Genomic DNA, 17577 nt, shown 5'->3' on the forward strand with positions numbered 1-17577 from the left:
TAAAATATTTTTCCGACTGAGGAGATATATAAAAAATAAGATGTACACGCGCAGCGTCTCAAAGAAAAGCTGCGCTCTTCGATTAGATTTTCTGAATAATTGATTTCAAATCAATTATTCTTCTGTTCTTAATATTTAGAATCTTAAATATATAATTTTCTCTCTTTTCTTCAATATTTTCCAATATAAAATAATTTTTTTCAACGTATGTACCATATAAGTATGTATAATTATGCACACACACACACACACATTTACGTTTATTATTCAAAATATTTGAATATAATACGCGTTTTAAATCAAAAAGTTTTCCAATACAAGATTTTAACTTCTCTCTCTCTGTAATATTATTAGATAATATACGATTCAACTATAAAAATCGTAAATTGAGCGTAATATTAAAGCGTAATATTTTTTTCTTAAGATTAAAGACTTTTTTACTTTTATCTTAATCAAGATATTTTTATCTGGAAAAAAGACATTACAATTCCTCAACAGTCCATCGTGTCATTGTTTTCGCGATAACGCGTGTATCGAGATGACACGTATTCGTATTCGTAAGTTGTTAGGAAAACTCAGATGCATATATACGTACAAGCAGCTTTTGCGGCATAATATACTTTGTAAAGGACGAACGTGTGACATCATTCGCGACCGTATGTACGTGTCCAAGTGGAAAACACGCGCGGCACCAATTATCCATTTTTGCACGAAATTATCGCCGACGACCGAGATAAAGCTATCCGAGGCGTATACAAATCACTCGCGACAATTGTATGCAAATTAATCGCGGATAAGTTGCGGAATTCGTGAATGCCGTCGCACTCGGATCTCATTGTTATCATATACACACAACGAGCTCGTCTCTCTATTTTTTTTATCCATATCTTAAAAATGATAAATTGAATAAACTCTCTCAATTTGTACTATGTAATAAGTAATTTCTAAATAAATGATCACAATCAGTGTACGAAAACAGATACATCAATTTTCTTTACATTATATAATTTTTTTTAATCGATCTTTAATCGAGAAATATATTAAATAATAATTACATACGTTTCTTTCGCTAAAATGAAAACGATTTGTATTTCTGATTTGACATAAAAAATGAAACGAGAATCGACGTTCAGAGCGAAATATCGCGACGAGCAAAGTATCGCATGGCCATGCGAAAGCGTGACATCGCGAGAAAAAATCTTTCGAGAGGAGACGCGGTGCGTATGGCCGTCACGCCCTTACGAATGCAGGAACGAATGCGGAAAACGTAAAAAAAGCTATTCATAATGCCCGTGACGTCAACGAATCACCGGGCACAAGTCCGGTCAGCTGGCCGAAAGCCAAGTTGTAAAATAATGGTACGTTAGTCCCGGTCTAATCGTCAGATCGACGTATCTTATATTACGGCCTAATAACGTTCATAATAATACGAACACAATTGCACGCATCGCGCGCGTCGCTATTTTTTAATCCCCTTTAGATTCCTCGATATTTTCCACGATACATTGTGCTCTTATTATGATATGTGTGTGTTATTATCACCCTTCCTCCTCCCCCCCCCCCACCCCCCGATTATAATATTCATAAAATGTGATTGTAGGTTTTGTATATCAATTCAAGTCTTCGATATTTCATTAATCCTCTGCAAATGCAATTATTTTTCAATTGAGTAATTTAATATAAAATTATTTTATATTATAATGGATATATAATCAGAAAAATAAGATACACACACACACACATATTTGTTCTTGTAGAGATAGTCTTCGCACTACATATATTATATACTCATTATAATAATAATTTTTAATAATTATAGAAATCTTTTTTTAAAAGATACGCTACAAATGGAGATATTATCTCTTGCTCAAATAAGATAAAAAAAAAAAAATTTGAATACGAGTATAAAATTTTATATAACTTTCTTATTCTAAAGATTCTTTCCTTATAATTGTATATAGTACATATTTACTTGAACTTTTTACAAAATTCCATTTAGTTTATCGTCCTGTTTACTAAAGGCGCTTATTGTCGGGCACCGACCCGACGACGGTTTCTACTAACTAAAGTAATTTTCCCTTCGCGGAATCGACGCGAATCCGCTCGCGGTATTTTTCTCGCTTTGCTCCGCGTGCGCCATCGCCATCGCGTTGATGTATCACACGGGGTGAAAGGACGAAAGCGTGGAGGTGATAATAAGCCGTAAAGACTGTGAGACGCATCGGGAATGCGTGAAGTATTTACTCCCTTTATGGACCGAGTGATTCCGCTGGTACTGACACACCGGTCCCAATCACCGCGGGCCGCTCATAATTCAACGACATTATGGCAAAAGAAGATGTCACTCGAGAACGCAATTAAGGAGTGTCTCCCTCGTGTCTCGAGTATTTTCCCTCGTCTTTAATATTTTATTCATATTGATGCAATTTTTTATGACCACCTGTCGATTGATCGTATTGATATTCCATACGTTCAACTAAATGGATACGAGAAAGTAAAAATATATTCAAAAATTTAGAATCAAATTTTTAATGGAAAAGTGACGATTCGATCAATATTTACTGTCAAATCCTATCCATTATCTGATTAGAATGAAAACGCATCGAGCATTCAAATCTCCGGCATCGCGCTATCAGGAATTACATTTATTTTAAAAGAATTGCGCTGAGCTAAGAAATATGACGAAGCGCAGCGGGGGGGGGGGGGGGGGGAGAAAGGAAGAAAGGGCGTAATATCCATCGCGCGTCGGCTCGCGGCAAAGTAACGCGAAATAGAATTTATTGGCGTAGGCGAGGGTGTGCCGGTGAGTTTTTGAAGTCCTCGGACTTCGTTGCTTTCGCCATTCGACTCGCCAGTAAACCACGACTCGTCTCGTGGACGTTGCAGAATGGAGCAGCGAACAAGCCCGGTTTAAAGGCCTTAAGGACTCTTGGTGTAAGAGAAGGACGAATCGCTTGACATCGAGAAAGAATCGAATATTCGTCATGTTGGCTATGATCATAGTCAAAAAAAAAAAAAAGTGATAACGATACAAATATTGATTAAAGAATAATTGTTCTAAGCGCATATACTCCTCCGGCAAAAATATTAATCCGCGAGCAAACAATTTGATATATATTTTTCAGAACTATTGTAATTGGAATTAATTCATTGCACAAATTAATTTCTCCCTAGTAAAGTATTTTTTTAATGTTAAGTATAAATTATTGATATTATTTTAGATGATGTTCTATATTTTAATACATTTTTATAAATATTCATATTTTTCGAACGATGAGTATGCTGTAGAAAACTTTAGCGGCAGCGAAATCCAATGCAATAAATTCTATTATGGATAATTACATGCCCGTCACATATCCGATATGAAATGCCGTCCTGTCTGCATGCCGTAGATATAGAACTTCTTTTCTTTCACCGTCACTCATGTATTCGCTCACACTAACGCATCGTCTTTCGTTATGGGCCGTACAGGGCTTATGGGATACGCGACGCGGAAATCGCTTGAAAGCATCAAATTGCACGCGTGGGAATCGGACGGTGAGCGACCGATTAGTAAAGAAAATAAACTGTTCTCTATTTATTTAGATTACATAAAGTTATAACGACAATAACAGTTGCATTTTGATGGATGTGCTAATATTCCTTGACAAGCAGATTGAATGACTAAACAGAATGATTACAACAAGCGAAAAGAATCATAACATCACGGAGAAAGATCTAAATCAATTTTGTCATATAATAATGTTTTCAATCCTGGAAATTTAAAAATTATGTTACGTAACGATTTTCAATCGCATTTTTATAAGGGAAAAAAAAAAAAAACGATTTGAAATTGAATATTTCCAACAACATTAAAGCAAAATCAGATTTTGCTTGTTTCTTAAATTAAAGATCTGAGCTTTTCATCAAGAATCTGCAAACGAGATGCCAGAATTCATTAATTAATTACATAAACGTTCGAATGTTTATTAGTCATTTAGTTGACGGAAAAACTTTCGTAAGCAACGAATTGTTCGATTCAAGGTCGACCCGTATCTTCCCAAGAATAAGCTTTAGGCTGAACATATACAGCGCAACCTTGGACACCGGTAACGACAACAAGGATGTCTGTTATGCTGACAAAGCATTCTCTATCGTAATCAAACTTGCGGTGCTGAAGGTATCGACGAATCGCGAAATTAAAATATCGCAGCGTGCGAACTCGTGCGCGCGATTGTATTTCGGGAAACGATGGCCGTTGCTTGTGTTTATCACACTTTAGGCACGTGCATGATTATTTTCGCGCGATATTACCATACCAGACGGCCATCGCGATACTCTCGGATAAGGAAGATTTCCATGGAATTCAAAATAAAATGAAGAAATATTATAAACAAAGAATCAGTTACAGACTTAAGATTAAACATTTTGCAAGAGCTAAAAAAATAGTCTGACAAATTATATTACATATTAAAATAAGAGTATTCTTTGCTATATACCATATATAATATGCGGGGTGACTCATTGTCAGGAGGAGAGAGAAATATTTAGGGAGACGATAGTATGGGCTATTGTAAAAAAAAAGTTTATATGAGAATATGGTTATTATTCTGAATAAAGTTTCGGAGATATAGCCGTTTGAATTTTGTAAAAGTACAATAATAATAAATGATACATATGTTACGTTCATAACAAATACTCAAAAATTGAATCCTGAATATCGATACATTTTACAACTTGTATCCTGTTGCGTGTCGTTTCTTTGATGACATGCGTGACTTTCTTCTATATGAGTAGCAGCATCCAAAACGATTGAGAATAATAACCACGTTCATATAAACTTTTCTTTACAATGATCCATACTATCATACCCCCAAACTATTTCTCTCTCCTTCCGATTCACCCTGTATATGACGTATTAAATTTTTTACATAAATGTTATATCATTTTAATTTTGTATTATTTAAATTATCAAAATTTTTTTGTCGACGATTTACTTCATAATTTCTCACATTAATATGTGCAGTTATTTTCTCAAATTTGAGACATTACGATTACGATAATAATCTTTTTCTGTCGCGAAGCGGAACAATGACAAAAGCGCGCAAAGGGACCTGGTGAAATTTGCAAGTCTCGCATGGCAAAGTGCCATAAGCACCAGGGGTTGACTACCGTGGCGACCCGCGATACTCTTTTTATTATTTCGCCGAGAGCTCCCTCGGCCCCGTCGGTCGTTTCTTTTATTTCGCGACTTCTCTCTCATTTCGCTGGACCGACCCGCCGACACACCAGGCCGAACTTGGACCCCGGTCGCTCTGCCAATTTAGCGGGATTATTGGAAGTCGCCGATCGTGTCCGGCAAGAGTAACGCAAGAATATCGTCGATAAACGGTACGATAGTTACGACTATTAACACTTTCGTTTATAGTCATTGTGCGCGTTAATTTCCGCATTTATGAAGAAAATATTAAGTTCTTCATTTTTATTAAACTTTATTGAACTTGCTAAATTACGCTTTAGTTTTAGATATATTGCAGAATATAAAGAGGCACTACATTATTTAAAACTGACGTATGTAAAAGAAAATTTATAATTATTTATAAGTTTTGATAAAATTGGATATTTCATAAATGTTCTCTATATTAAATAAGTGTATATGTAAAAATTATAAAACGCTATAAATGCGACTCACGTTTCATGACGTTGGAGATTATATGTGTTGAAAATATTTTACATAGATCCAAAATATCGGTTAGATACGGTGTAACGCATGATCACTTGTAAGCGCGAAATTTTTTCCGAAATCGGCATTAGGATCAGAATCATCCCTGACTATCGCGAAAGGATCGGATCGAGGGACAAGAACGATGTAACTTAAGTTGTCTTAAGCAAAACTAAACTTCGGTCTTGCGTCCTCGACATCCCGGCATCGCGTATCCCCCCACTATCGGCTTCTTTTTAGTCATGTGGGATTTACGCGTATGGGGAGTAGCACGAGTTTCTCACACCCAGGGCGGTGCTCGTTTAAATGACGAGCATCGGTGTCAGCGTCGCGTGTATGTTACGCGTGTCATATGTAAACGCGCGTAAAAGGAAATATAATCAAGCGATTAATCGTTGGAGAATGTTGGTATACAACAGATGCTACTCTATGAGCGAGAATAATTTATATATTCTATTGATTATATGGTATAATCTAAATAATATCTAAATTGTCTGATTAAAATCTTATCCGTATGATTTTTCAAGGATTTTGATTTTAGGAGGACAATATTTAAGTTATCGAGATTTTGTATGTAAAAATTAAAATTTTAATATAGTTTTGAAAGGACTTAAATTATTCCTCAATTTAAAATATTCGATATCAGAACACGATACACGAGAATAAATATAATATAGAATCTTAAAATCAAACTGACAAATAAGTGTTTTTAAATTCAAGCTGATTTCTAAATCTAATAGGAAAATTTTTCACATCGCCATCTGCTGAAGTGAGCTAAGCGAGCTAAGATGACACAACAATCTTCGTCGTGCTCGAGATATCAACTCCTTAGTCATTACACGATATGCTGATTCGTAGACTTTGCGAGATTATCAAATCACAAATACACTTCGCTCATCCGAGCATGGTGTAGAGTCCTTTAAATTGTTATTATATCCGTGTCTCCTTCAACTCGTGTTTCGCTGGTCGTATTCTCGATATGTGTGTCATATATTACACTGGAGATCAAAGTATCGCGGATAGTCAGCAACAATTAAAGGTCAATCGAAAAGTTCGAAAGAGACATGAGATAAAATGAATCATTTTTCATAACAAAATATAATGTTACATTAAAGATTCTCAGCTATTAATTTCATAAGACAGCTATTAATTTCATAAGCTTGAAATCAGGGATATAATAAAATATTCGCAAAATATTATTCAATTATCATAGATAAATAACATTGATTTGTCTATTATATACACTGACAGTATTCTGTAGCGTTTATTATTTTAAGAAATTATTGGAAAAAAAAATCTTGTAACGGAGGAGGAAAATTTCTTGATGCCTTTCAGTTATAATATTTTATACAAACTCACAATTGACATCGTTAATATTGCTTAGCATTTAACTCTATTGCAATATTAATTTTTCTATATTTTATCTATGAAATTGCAAATTTTATCTAGATTTATTTATATTAAATCAATAATATTATCTGAGATATCCTCCTGCGACAATCATCCAGGGTGATTGTTTGTAATTTGTCAGCGATTTGCCAGTCGGTCCTGAACGGATCTCGAGATCGTAGATCACCCATTAATATCGATCGGGGATGATGTCCGGTAGGTGTATCGAGGAAGTATCGGGTTTCGTGTTTCTACACATGTCCAAACGCTTAAGCCGTCTTCACCTATCCGGCCATCCGGGGCGAGAGCGTGTCCCAGCTGCGGCGGCTCTTGCGGCCTCTCTGATCTCGACCACCGCCGGACAGTTACGGAAATCTGGCCAATGCGTCTGGATCAGAGTCAGCAGATTGAAATTCATGTTCCCGCATCGATTTACATCCAGCAATCGAAGACTATAGCGAATGAATCAAAATGCTATTCGCAATAAGGTGGGATAGATTATTAATATTATAGAGCGACGTGTATGTGAAGAATATTATTAAGAATTCGCAGTTATAACGGTAGACCTTTCGATTATCGTAGGGCATTATCGAAATCTAACATTAAGAAAATGTTATTCGGAACAAACGGTCGTATTGTATTATAAAAATCAATTGTTAATTATGGGGATAATTAATATTAATTAATATCATTAAAATTAACAGTGCCATAAATATTATATTACAAAAATTGATTATAATCATATTAGATATCAAATAGATATCAATTATGGGAATAATGTTATTAATTGAATCGTATTTTCTTGTCATATTTTAAATGTCTAGGCCAGCATTTCCTCCATCATATAATTATGAATTTTATAATTTTAGAAAATTCTAACTGTTAAAGATTAATTGTTATTGGTAAAGATCGTTCTCCGTTCGACGATCCATGCACAAATCGCTATCGATACGAACGCGCATGAAATCGCTTGTTTATCGCTAAATTAAGTCGAAACAATAAACAAGGGAGAACATAAACATAAACCGGGACGGATATTTTTTTCGTGTCAATGCGAGATTTTCTTTCTTTCTCTATTTTTCTTTCACCTCTGCGAGAAACTCAATGCGCTATACATTGCGATTCCGCCGGACACGTTTACGTCCGCGCGGCTTTCGAGAGAGCTGCGAGACAAAGCCTCTCTCTGTTCTGCGGCATTACCCCGTTTTATGTAATGCCCGTAGATTTTACGAGGTAGTAAAAGAAGACGCGTAAACTATTCCTAGGACAAGGGGGAAGAAGGGCAGGCTGGTGTCTCCAATTTTGTTCCACCTAAAGTTTCGTCTCACTGATAAAAATTTTAACTCAAACGTGTGCCAATGAGACGAATGCGAATAAATTTGACTCCTTTTTTGACAAGTTTTCAGAATTGACAGAGTTTTATTCTGGAGAGCTGCTATTTAAAGAGTTTTATATTGGAATAAAGACTAAAACAAAAAGATTATGAGAAGGAATTATTCATATATATCACGTTCTGAGGAAAATAATATAATAAAAAAAGTATTACATTTTCTCCTTTCGAAACTCATTAATATTGATTGAGTAAAACACAATCTCCGCCATCCACGTATCGTACAACATTTATATTGTATTTATTGCGTTTTCTTATGGAGACATTAATCTTTTAAATGTGTCAACAATTTATAATATAATTCTTCCGGTTGGTCATGCTTATAATCGTCGGTAACGAATCAGTGTAACGCGTGATATAGAAACGTTGGTCGACTTTAATAACTCTTTCGTCATCGGAATACTTCCTTTTTAAAACTAAAATAATAAACAGCGATATATACAGTGTTCCCAAAAATTTATCGCATGCTATCATATAATATACTTGTTTTATTATAATTTTATTTAATCTTACTTTATTGAAGGATTTATATATATAATATATATATATATATATATATATATATATATATATATATAAATATTATATTGTATATTATATATAATAAAAGCACGAATAATCTGAAATAAAATCCGTATTATTTATAAATTATCGTCATTATTCGTTATTGAAGAAATCTAGAGAATACTGCGAGAGTGTAAATTAATATTGATGTTATGATTTTTTCTGGCTCTGTAACTCCGAAATTCGAGCATTCGAGTATTAAAGAGTTAAAATTCAAAGGATTGAAAATTTTCATAGCTCCCGCAGAGAGAGGTAATGATCGGCGCGTGTTTGCGCGCGAAATTTCTCTAGAAAAGCGCGCCGCTGTTTGCGAGCGTTTTGCATATACACGCACGTATACGTCAAGCGTCACCCTGAATTACCTAAGAGCTGTTTACGCACGTGCCAGGATGTTGTAAGGCGTACACCCGCGCGCGGTTCATTCAATTATTGCCACCACCATTACGATTGCGCTATTATTAGCCATCGCGAGCGAGCCACATTCATGAAATACTATTATTATTGCCGTTATACATATACGCGCGTCACGGTGAATGTTCACCTCTGACGATTCGCGGATTGTCCGAGATCAATTGCTCAACAATCTGAGTCATATATACTTATATGTAACGTGAATCTCTACGCGATTCTATCAAAAATTGCATAAAATTAACTTTATCATTTGCATCGCATTTTTATGAAAAATCTGTGTCAACAATTTCCTTTACTATGCTCGTGATTATGGCATTATATTATGATATATAATATATTCTGATATATAATACTTTTCGCATTTTTTTAGACTTCCATAATCATCATAAAAATATTCGGTTTGTTTTTACAATGTTAAAAAATATGTTGTCCCTCCTCTGTAAAGAAGTATATACTCTCACACGCTCTCTACTAATCGAAAAAATTTAAATATGACAGCAGTCTTAGCTTCACGTCAAACGCAACGAAGATAATTCGGCATTTGAAAAAAAAAAAAAAAAAAAAAAAAAGTTTGAGAATAAAGCTTCGGGGAATAGGAATCCTCGTTTAAAGAGCGCACGTAATCCGACGGTTTACACCATCGTGACAGCTGCTCGCTAGACATAGACGTACATAAGTCTTCGCGCGATGCTTCTGCCGCGTGAGCCGCGGAAGGGTACAGCGGCCAGGATAACACAGACAAGGATCACGTTCGGCAGGCCGACGGCTTCCTCCGCTACAAATCGTTTCAGGAAACGGCACGCCCCTTCGCGGCTGCTGCGATGCGTTACGCGCGCGTTCCTATTTACCTAAAGTCGTATTTTTTTCTTCTATTTTTCTTTTCCTTCATCCTCGTCGGCGAAATGAGAATCCGGCGCTCGCGCGAGTACGGTGACACGAAAATAGTCCGTTTCACACGATCCGTTTGACGCGTGCTCACGAGCGGATAAATCACGCTTTTCAACCCCTTTTACCACGACGCGATGCGGTGGCTGAGTAGATGCATTCTCGATGCATGGGATATTTTAATGGCGCGCTCGGAAGATTTACGATTTGCTCAGAGAATATAGTCTCTTGAAGAAAGATGACTTTTCTAGAAAAATATTTAGATCGTGATTTAATGACGGAGGAATGGTATCGGATGTTTTAGAAGCAAATAGATTAGCGGGAGTTCATTTTTTCATCGGAGAGAGTTTTATCCAGGCCTAATTGCTTAACATTATTAAAGGAGAACTATCCAAGAAAAAGCCGAAAATTCTATATAATAAACTATATAATATAATATTTTTTGTATTTGATATTTTAAAGTATATTTTTATTTCCTTTCATAAGATCTCTTTACAAGAAGTGTCAATTATGTCAATTAATTCGCGATTGGATGAAATGTTACATAAGGCAGAAATATTTTCCACCCGGAAAAAAAAATTTTCTCTACCATAGATAATCATGGTTTGAAAAACTGTGTTTATTGTAGTGAATATAAATCTCTAAATTACGTACAAAACGTTTTGTTGTTGCACCTAATAAATAGATATCGCAGCTAAGATGTTCGCTGTATATATATTACGATTGAAATTTAGTTATCGCACGCAATTTTTAGCTACGACAGCTACTTTTTTTCCCCTGTAGCACAATTTTTTAGCATTTAAATTTATTCAGCTTTTTAGTTGGAATAACCGTGAGATGGCATTCCTAAAAGGAAAATCAACCTCGGGAAAGGATTAGTAAAAGATTGAAGGGATTTCTACATTGTGTGTCGCGTTTGAAAGATCATGCGGGTGCCGTAACACAATATCAAGATAAATTCGATGCAGCTCTGCGAACAATTTACCTGCATCCGCACACTCGAATTACACCTGAGAAAATAATACAATCTATATTTTCTTATTAAATTCTTATATTAGAAAGACTGATATTAAAAGATATTCTTGCGCTGCAACTTTTAACGTAAATGTAAGCAAAATCCTTTTTTCATCAATTTTATATGAAGCTTTCCCCCCAAAATTCAAGCATTATTTATTTATCGTTAACAATATCATATACTAATAATGAACACATACGATGTCCATAATTTTATTTATATTTAATGTAAATTATCGAATCAATTCGATATATAAATAATTTTGATACGTACACATAAATATATGGCAATGATTTCAAACCATCGATTGCCCAAGCATTTCTATCTCTTTCTCACGCTAGTTATGTGCAGATGCATATCGTAATATGCGAAATAGAAAGATGTCAATGACTATACGAAAGATCACTCGTGCGAAACATTAAAGATATCGAAGGAAGATATATTGAAAGTATCGACGTGAATGCGGGTTGGCATAAGTTTCGGCTCTCTGATTATTGTAGATACGCGACGATGAAGAACAGATAGAAGAATACGCATTATCAATGCATATTTATCACTCAGAATATCCGTATGTATGTACAATATATAAAAAAGAAAAAGTTATAATCTCATATTTATAAAAAATATACAGAACTTTTTCTGCCTTATATAGGAACAACTATAAATTTGCAATAATTAAGTTCCACCCAAAAAATAAAAGCATTTATTGCAAGTTAATTCAATTTGCTAAGAAAAAAATAGCAATTAATTTTGATCGTAAATTAATGTTTGCATTAATATAATTTTACATATATACTATTATCTATACTTCAATGTACAGTTAACTATACGACACTCGGTTGGATTTTTCACATCGAATATACATGTATCTTGTTTCGATATTTTTTTTCGCTTAAATATCGATATTAAACATCTACGCGCGATTCTTCGAGTACGCAATCGATTGTTTTACAAACCTTTAACGAGAGTGGGCCTTTCATCGGAATCCGCCGGGGGGCCGATGCGGAGAAGAGAGGCAGGAATCAATTAGTCTCCCTTGGCAGGAAAGTGATTTTGGTACGGTCAACTTCCCTGGAGACGCGCACTCTTATCAAGCCGACGATACTTGACACATTTCCAGAGATTTCTCAAATTTCTCCGCCATTTTCGACTCGATCGTCACCCCTCCTCAAATCGTATTCTTGCGCGTGGAAAGAATCAATCGGAAAATCTTATTTTATCACATTTTTATTCGCTCCAAAATTCTATCCCGATGGAATTTTTTAAATCGTCTTAGCTATATGTATAATAATCGTATTGGTACACGAATCTTGTTTATTGCATTTAAAATTAAATACGCTCTATTACAATAATCGTACTTTATAATTACGATTTTTATATTTTTACAAAATTCGGAAAAATTTTTGTATGATAGATAACTTTACATTACGTTACATTTACAAGTGTCGTTCGTTATAATTTCACAATTGAATAGTTTTATTAATCAGCAATAAAATATATATTTTTATTTTATTTGAAAGTACTATTTTGTTCAAGCAATATTGTTGCTTAAAGCAATTTTTTATTATTTACTTTTGCTATATTTTAATTTTATTGTACATTTTCACTGCTATTTATTCATTACACATATAAACACCCGCTATAAATAATATTATTCTGATTTACATTATCAGACATTATCATTATTTATATTTTAAACGTGCACTATTTAATATTTTTCTCTTTATTAAGCTATGGAGATTATATCTATGTGAAATGTATCTATTTTATTTCCGCGAATTTATTGCATTTCTTTGCATTCTTTATTCTTTTAAATGTCTATCGATATGCGGTTTCTTTCGTGCTACACTTTTTTACTGCAACACAAGATATAAAAATGCATTAAATAGATGCATTGATCGTCATTTTAAACTGCTCGCACTGTCACTCTCATTCGTTGCATCATCTTTTCATCTAAATAGTCAGTAATTTAAATAGTCAATTATGCTTTTATGCGATCCATTGTTTTCAAACGAATCACGTATTCAACATTCCTTTAATAGTCAAAGCTACACGAGATTGTAAAAATTTGATAATCGAATAAACACAAGTCACTTTTTTGAATATGGCACCTAGAGCCTAATCGCGTACTTTTATTCGCAATAAAATTAAAATGTACATTCTTTCTGAGAACGCATAACCGATTCTACGAAATTTTTACTTTGTCCCACGAAAATTTTCATCGCACTGTTCACGATAATTAATGGGAACAATACACGAACCTATCATATAAAAATGTTCCGGTTCGAAGTCACAGTTGTCAAAGTCAAAACATTACGTCACATGGCTAGCTTTTACAGTCTTCTTTTCCTAATGCTTATTTGATGAGTATCAATATATTCACCGTATAATATGATCCGTGACAATTCAACAATTGAAAGCAATTTTCTCTTCTCAGTTCTCTGAACGAAATAACATCTTCTGAATTGCAACTCGGATACAATATCTCGCAGCTTCCGTTTTTGGCAATTATTGAATTTCTGCAAAGTCCTCTGCCTCTTCTTTCCCGATAGAATCAATATTTACACTTTGCGATCAAACAATAGCGCACTCTCTTCTTTCAATCTTACTGGAAATATCATTATCTCAAAATAATGGCGATTCACCGACTAACCACTTCTTAAACCCTCGTGATAATCGTTTTACGTTTGCGTCGCGACGCATTCTTCGACGACAATGACACTTGTTCTCCGGAGACGATCGCTCCCGCGTATCCGATGCTTTGTGCGTCGTGATGCTGTTCAAGTCTTGGTGCAGGGATGTTTCTTTATCTCGGCCAGCATCGAAGAATACACGCACCTTACGTGGTCAATTCATCTGACGTTTACAGCACGTGTGTACCATTGAAGAGTGCCGCGCGTATTTGGTACAACTGGATGCACCGTGCATGCTGGACTCCCTGCTGAGCGTGGACCAACAGCCGTCAAGCAACCGATCTGTCGCCCCCGCCTTCCGCTGTCCTTCTCTCGCAACTTTGCGCATCACCTATCCTTCTCTCTCCATCCCTCTCCTTCTCTCTCGCGTAGCACCAGTTCGGCTTTAACGTAATGTACGTTCATAGAGAGAATATCGCGCGAATCTATCTAGTAGCGTTACTAGCTACTCCATTTTCATCGATAGAGTTATGTGTTTGTATCTTATGAATCCTTATAATATTTTCTGCATGTGTATCTTCTGTAATTTGCTATTTGCTTTTTGGGGCTCTATCTATATTTCACGTAGCAATGGAATCAACTTCTCTCGTTCTCTCCGACACTCCGTAGAATCTTCATCTTCCTCTACCCGTCTGTGTGACATGCTTATGGGGATGATAACGCAGCCGCACACGATTGCAACTTCCGCTTATGTATCAGAGTAGAGAGTGACTATGTAACCAAGATAACGCCTCTCGCGTCTCATTGGTGCAAATTCTCCAACTTCTCGGTCACGCCCACGTGACATTTATACAGGTATCCCCTCTGCTTCCGCTGGTATATGTATATACTCTTCGGATTTCTCTCTTCCTCTTGGTCTCTCTCGCAATGGACCTCTTTTGTGCCGTCGCTAGAGAGCATCTTCTCCATTTTGCGCTCGTTTTTTAACGCTTCTGCGCATACGGTATACAGGGGTGGGTATTGCTTTACGCAATATACAGGGATGCTTTATGCGAGGCCGTTCGCACATTTTCTGCGCCGAGAGACGATGAACGTGAAAACGGCACATTCTGTCATTGTAAATTTTTGCCGCTCTCAGTAATATTTAAGTTTTGGCGGAAAATATATATTGTACGATGAGTATCGAAAATCGTTTGTCTTTTCGATTACGCAATGCGAATACAATTCATTGAACTCAACAATTATGCTTACGTGCTCTTATTTATATTTTAATAAGATTATATAGTTTATATAAATTAAAAATATAAAATAATATAAAATTTCCCGTTCTCTTGCAAATTTTAGATAACGAGAGTAAAATATTCTAGAATATATAAAATAATTTATGTAATAATAAATTCAAATTCTTTAATTCGACAATATATTATATATACATATTATATATATACATTTGAATTTTAAAAATAACTTTTAAAAAGTAATTATATTCTTTTGCCGAATTTGACTTATATATTACTATATTCACTATATATATATATATATATATATATATATATATTTTTTTTTCCAGAACTTGCATGAAAATGCGAGATTCATCGCTTTTTCATTACTTACTACACATAAATATTTTTTTCTGCTATCTATTATGTCCTCGTATTTTTATTAAACAGTAACCTGTTTTAAAATACGTTTTATAACCTTGTGCTTTGTCTCTCACATCTGGGTTTTACAATTTTGGCTTGGGAATGGTTAACATATGTACTGCACACATTGCTCGAACACATGATACTTTCACGTTACATGAATTATTGTAATAGTTCACAATAGAGGCGGGGTAAAAAGGTAAAATCTCTATGGGAGAAATTTCAAATTTTTCCATGTACCTTGTTAAACCGTTTCGACGCAACAGCAGTTTTTAAAATATATTTTTTTAAATCCCACGGTTCTCTCTATCCGTCGTGATCACATTCTTTAGATCGTTCTTTGCTTTGTTTGATTATATTTTTATTAAATTTGAAAAATTCTTATATTTCATTAATAAGATTTAATATTTTCATTAAAAAGATTTTAATAAATGAAGTTATATAACGTTTACACCGTTTGTTTCGTGAAACAATTACTCTCTTAAGGGGTGTTTTCCTAGTTTGACGTTTTGAAAATAAAGACAATTTTTGGGAATTTTTTTAAAGAAAAATATAAAACATATTAATTCTAAACTTTGCACATTTGTTAAATAACATTTCAAATTTATTCTGAATTTTTTTCAAGCAAAAATATTTGTTTGTTTCGAAGTTATAGCAGTCCAATTAATCTAAAAAAAAAAATTGTTGTTTGTGGCGAACATGATTCCAGCCGTTATAGTCAAAGAAAAAAATCTAAAAGATTCTTAATCTGTATGAGTGTGGCTATCGCGTAAACTAGAATAAAAAAAAATTATTGAAAAATAAAAAACAGCGTCTCAAAAAAAATTGATTAGTTTTGTAAGTCGCAAAATTCGAATTTTGCAAATATCGATTTAATTCTAGTTCAGACGATAACCACACTCGTGCAGATTAAGAATCTTTTTGGTTTATTTTTTTTTTATTTCAGATGACTATATTCACTGGAATCATATTCGCCACGAACAATAATTTTTTTTTTTAGACACTGGACCACTAATAACTGCGAAACAAACAAATATTTTTGTCTGAAAAAAATTCAGGATATACTTATAATGTTATTTAATAAACGTGCAAGGTTTAGAATTAATATGTTTTATACTTTTTAAAAACAAACTCCTAAAAATCGCTTTATTTTCAGAGTGTCAAATTAAGAAGATCCCTTAAAGAGGCATATTCGTTTGAACTTTCGAAAAATTAGTATTTTCTAGATTTTTTTTACAGCGCAACGATTTGATAAAAACTTTTTTTTCTTTTTGATATTATTAAGTACTTGAATAAAATTTTCAAATTTTATATGTATATATTATAAATATCACTAACATTGTCATATATATAATATATATGATAATGTTATATAGTGATATCTTTATTCATGATATTCTACAATAAAATATCTAAAAAACGTAGTCACAAATATAAATTTTACAAATAAAGAAATTAAAAAGGACAAAATTTTTATTTGGATTAGAATGTGAAGAGTATATCTTAATAATCTAATGATGGAAGGTCATGTGGATACAATTATAACCGTTCGACAGAACTGTTTACAATTTTCTAATTGCTGCAGAGGAAACATATGTAAAAGATTGTCCATTACATGATATTTTGATGTAATAACAAGTTTTTGGACCATTAATGCCACTTGCGTAATGAAATCAGCGATGACTTGATCGAAGACAGCTATAAACAGTGACGAAAACCATTTGTCTCTTATGTGAGACAATATATTAAAGAAAACAATTTCTCCTGACGAAAGAGACCACTGTACCTTCTCGCGGTTTCCATTGAGCAACAATATACGTTGTCCATAAAAAAAAAAAAAAAAAAAAAAAAAAAAAAAAAAAAAAAACTAAATAATTTATATTGTAAAAATAATTTTTTTTCTTTTACTTGTATTTACTATTAACAAAGTAAAAAGTATACTATCA

The 17577-nt window shown here is 34.0% G+C and overlaps 1 protein-coding gene across 2 annotated transcripts in view; it reads right to left on the minus strand.

Moving 5' to 3' along the window:
- Sim (single-minded) overlaps positions 1-12702 on the minus strand; it is a 38484-nt gene extending 25782 nt beyond the window's left edge. The window contains exon 1 of one of the 2 annotated variants that reach the window (XM_070308107.1): positions 12312-12702. Coding sequence is in view for 1 of the 2 variants with exons in the window: in XM_070308106.1 (XP_070164207.1) it covers positions 5672-5678 (7 nt within the window). In the remaining variant the exon portion in view is untranslated. Of the gene's footprint in view, positions 1-5671; positions 5915-12311 lie in introns of those variants that run through there. The other variant, XM_070308106.1, reaches the window with a different exon arrangement.
- Between the last annotated feature and the right edge of the window lie 4875 nt (positions 12703-17577).

The sequence above is a fragment of the Polyergus mexicanus genome, unplaced genomic scaffold (genome assembly GCF_030449975.1).
Source record: "Polyergus mexicanus isolate NDT 795.1 unplaced genomic scaffold, iyPolMexi1.0 SCAF_15, whole genome shotgun sequence".
NCBI classification, from domain to species: domain Eukaryota; kingdom Metazoa; phylum Arthropoda; class Insecta; order Hymenoptera; family Formicidae; genus Polyergus; species Polyergus mexicanus.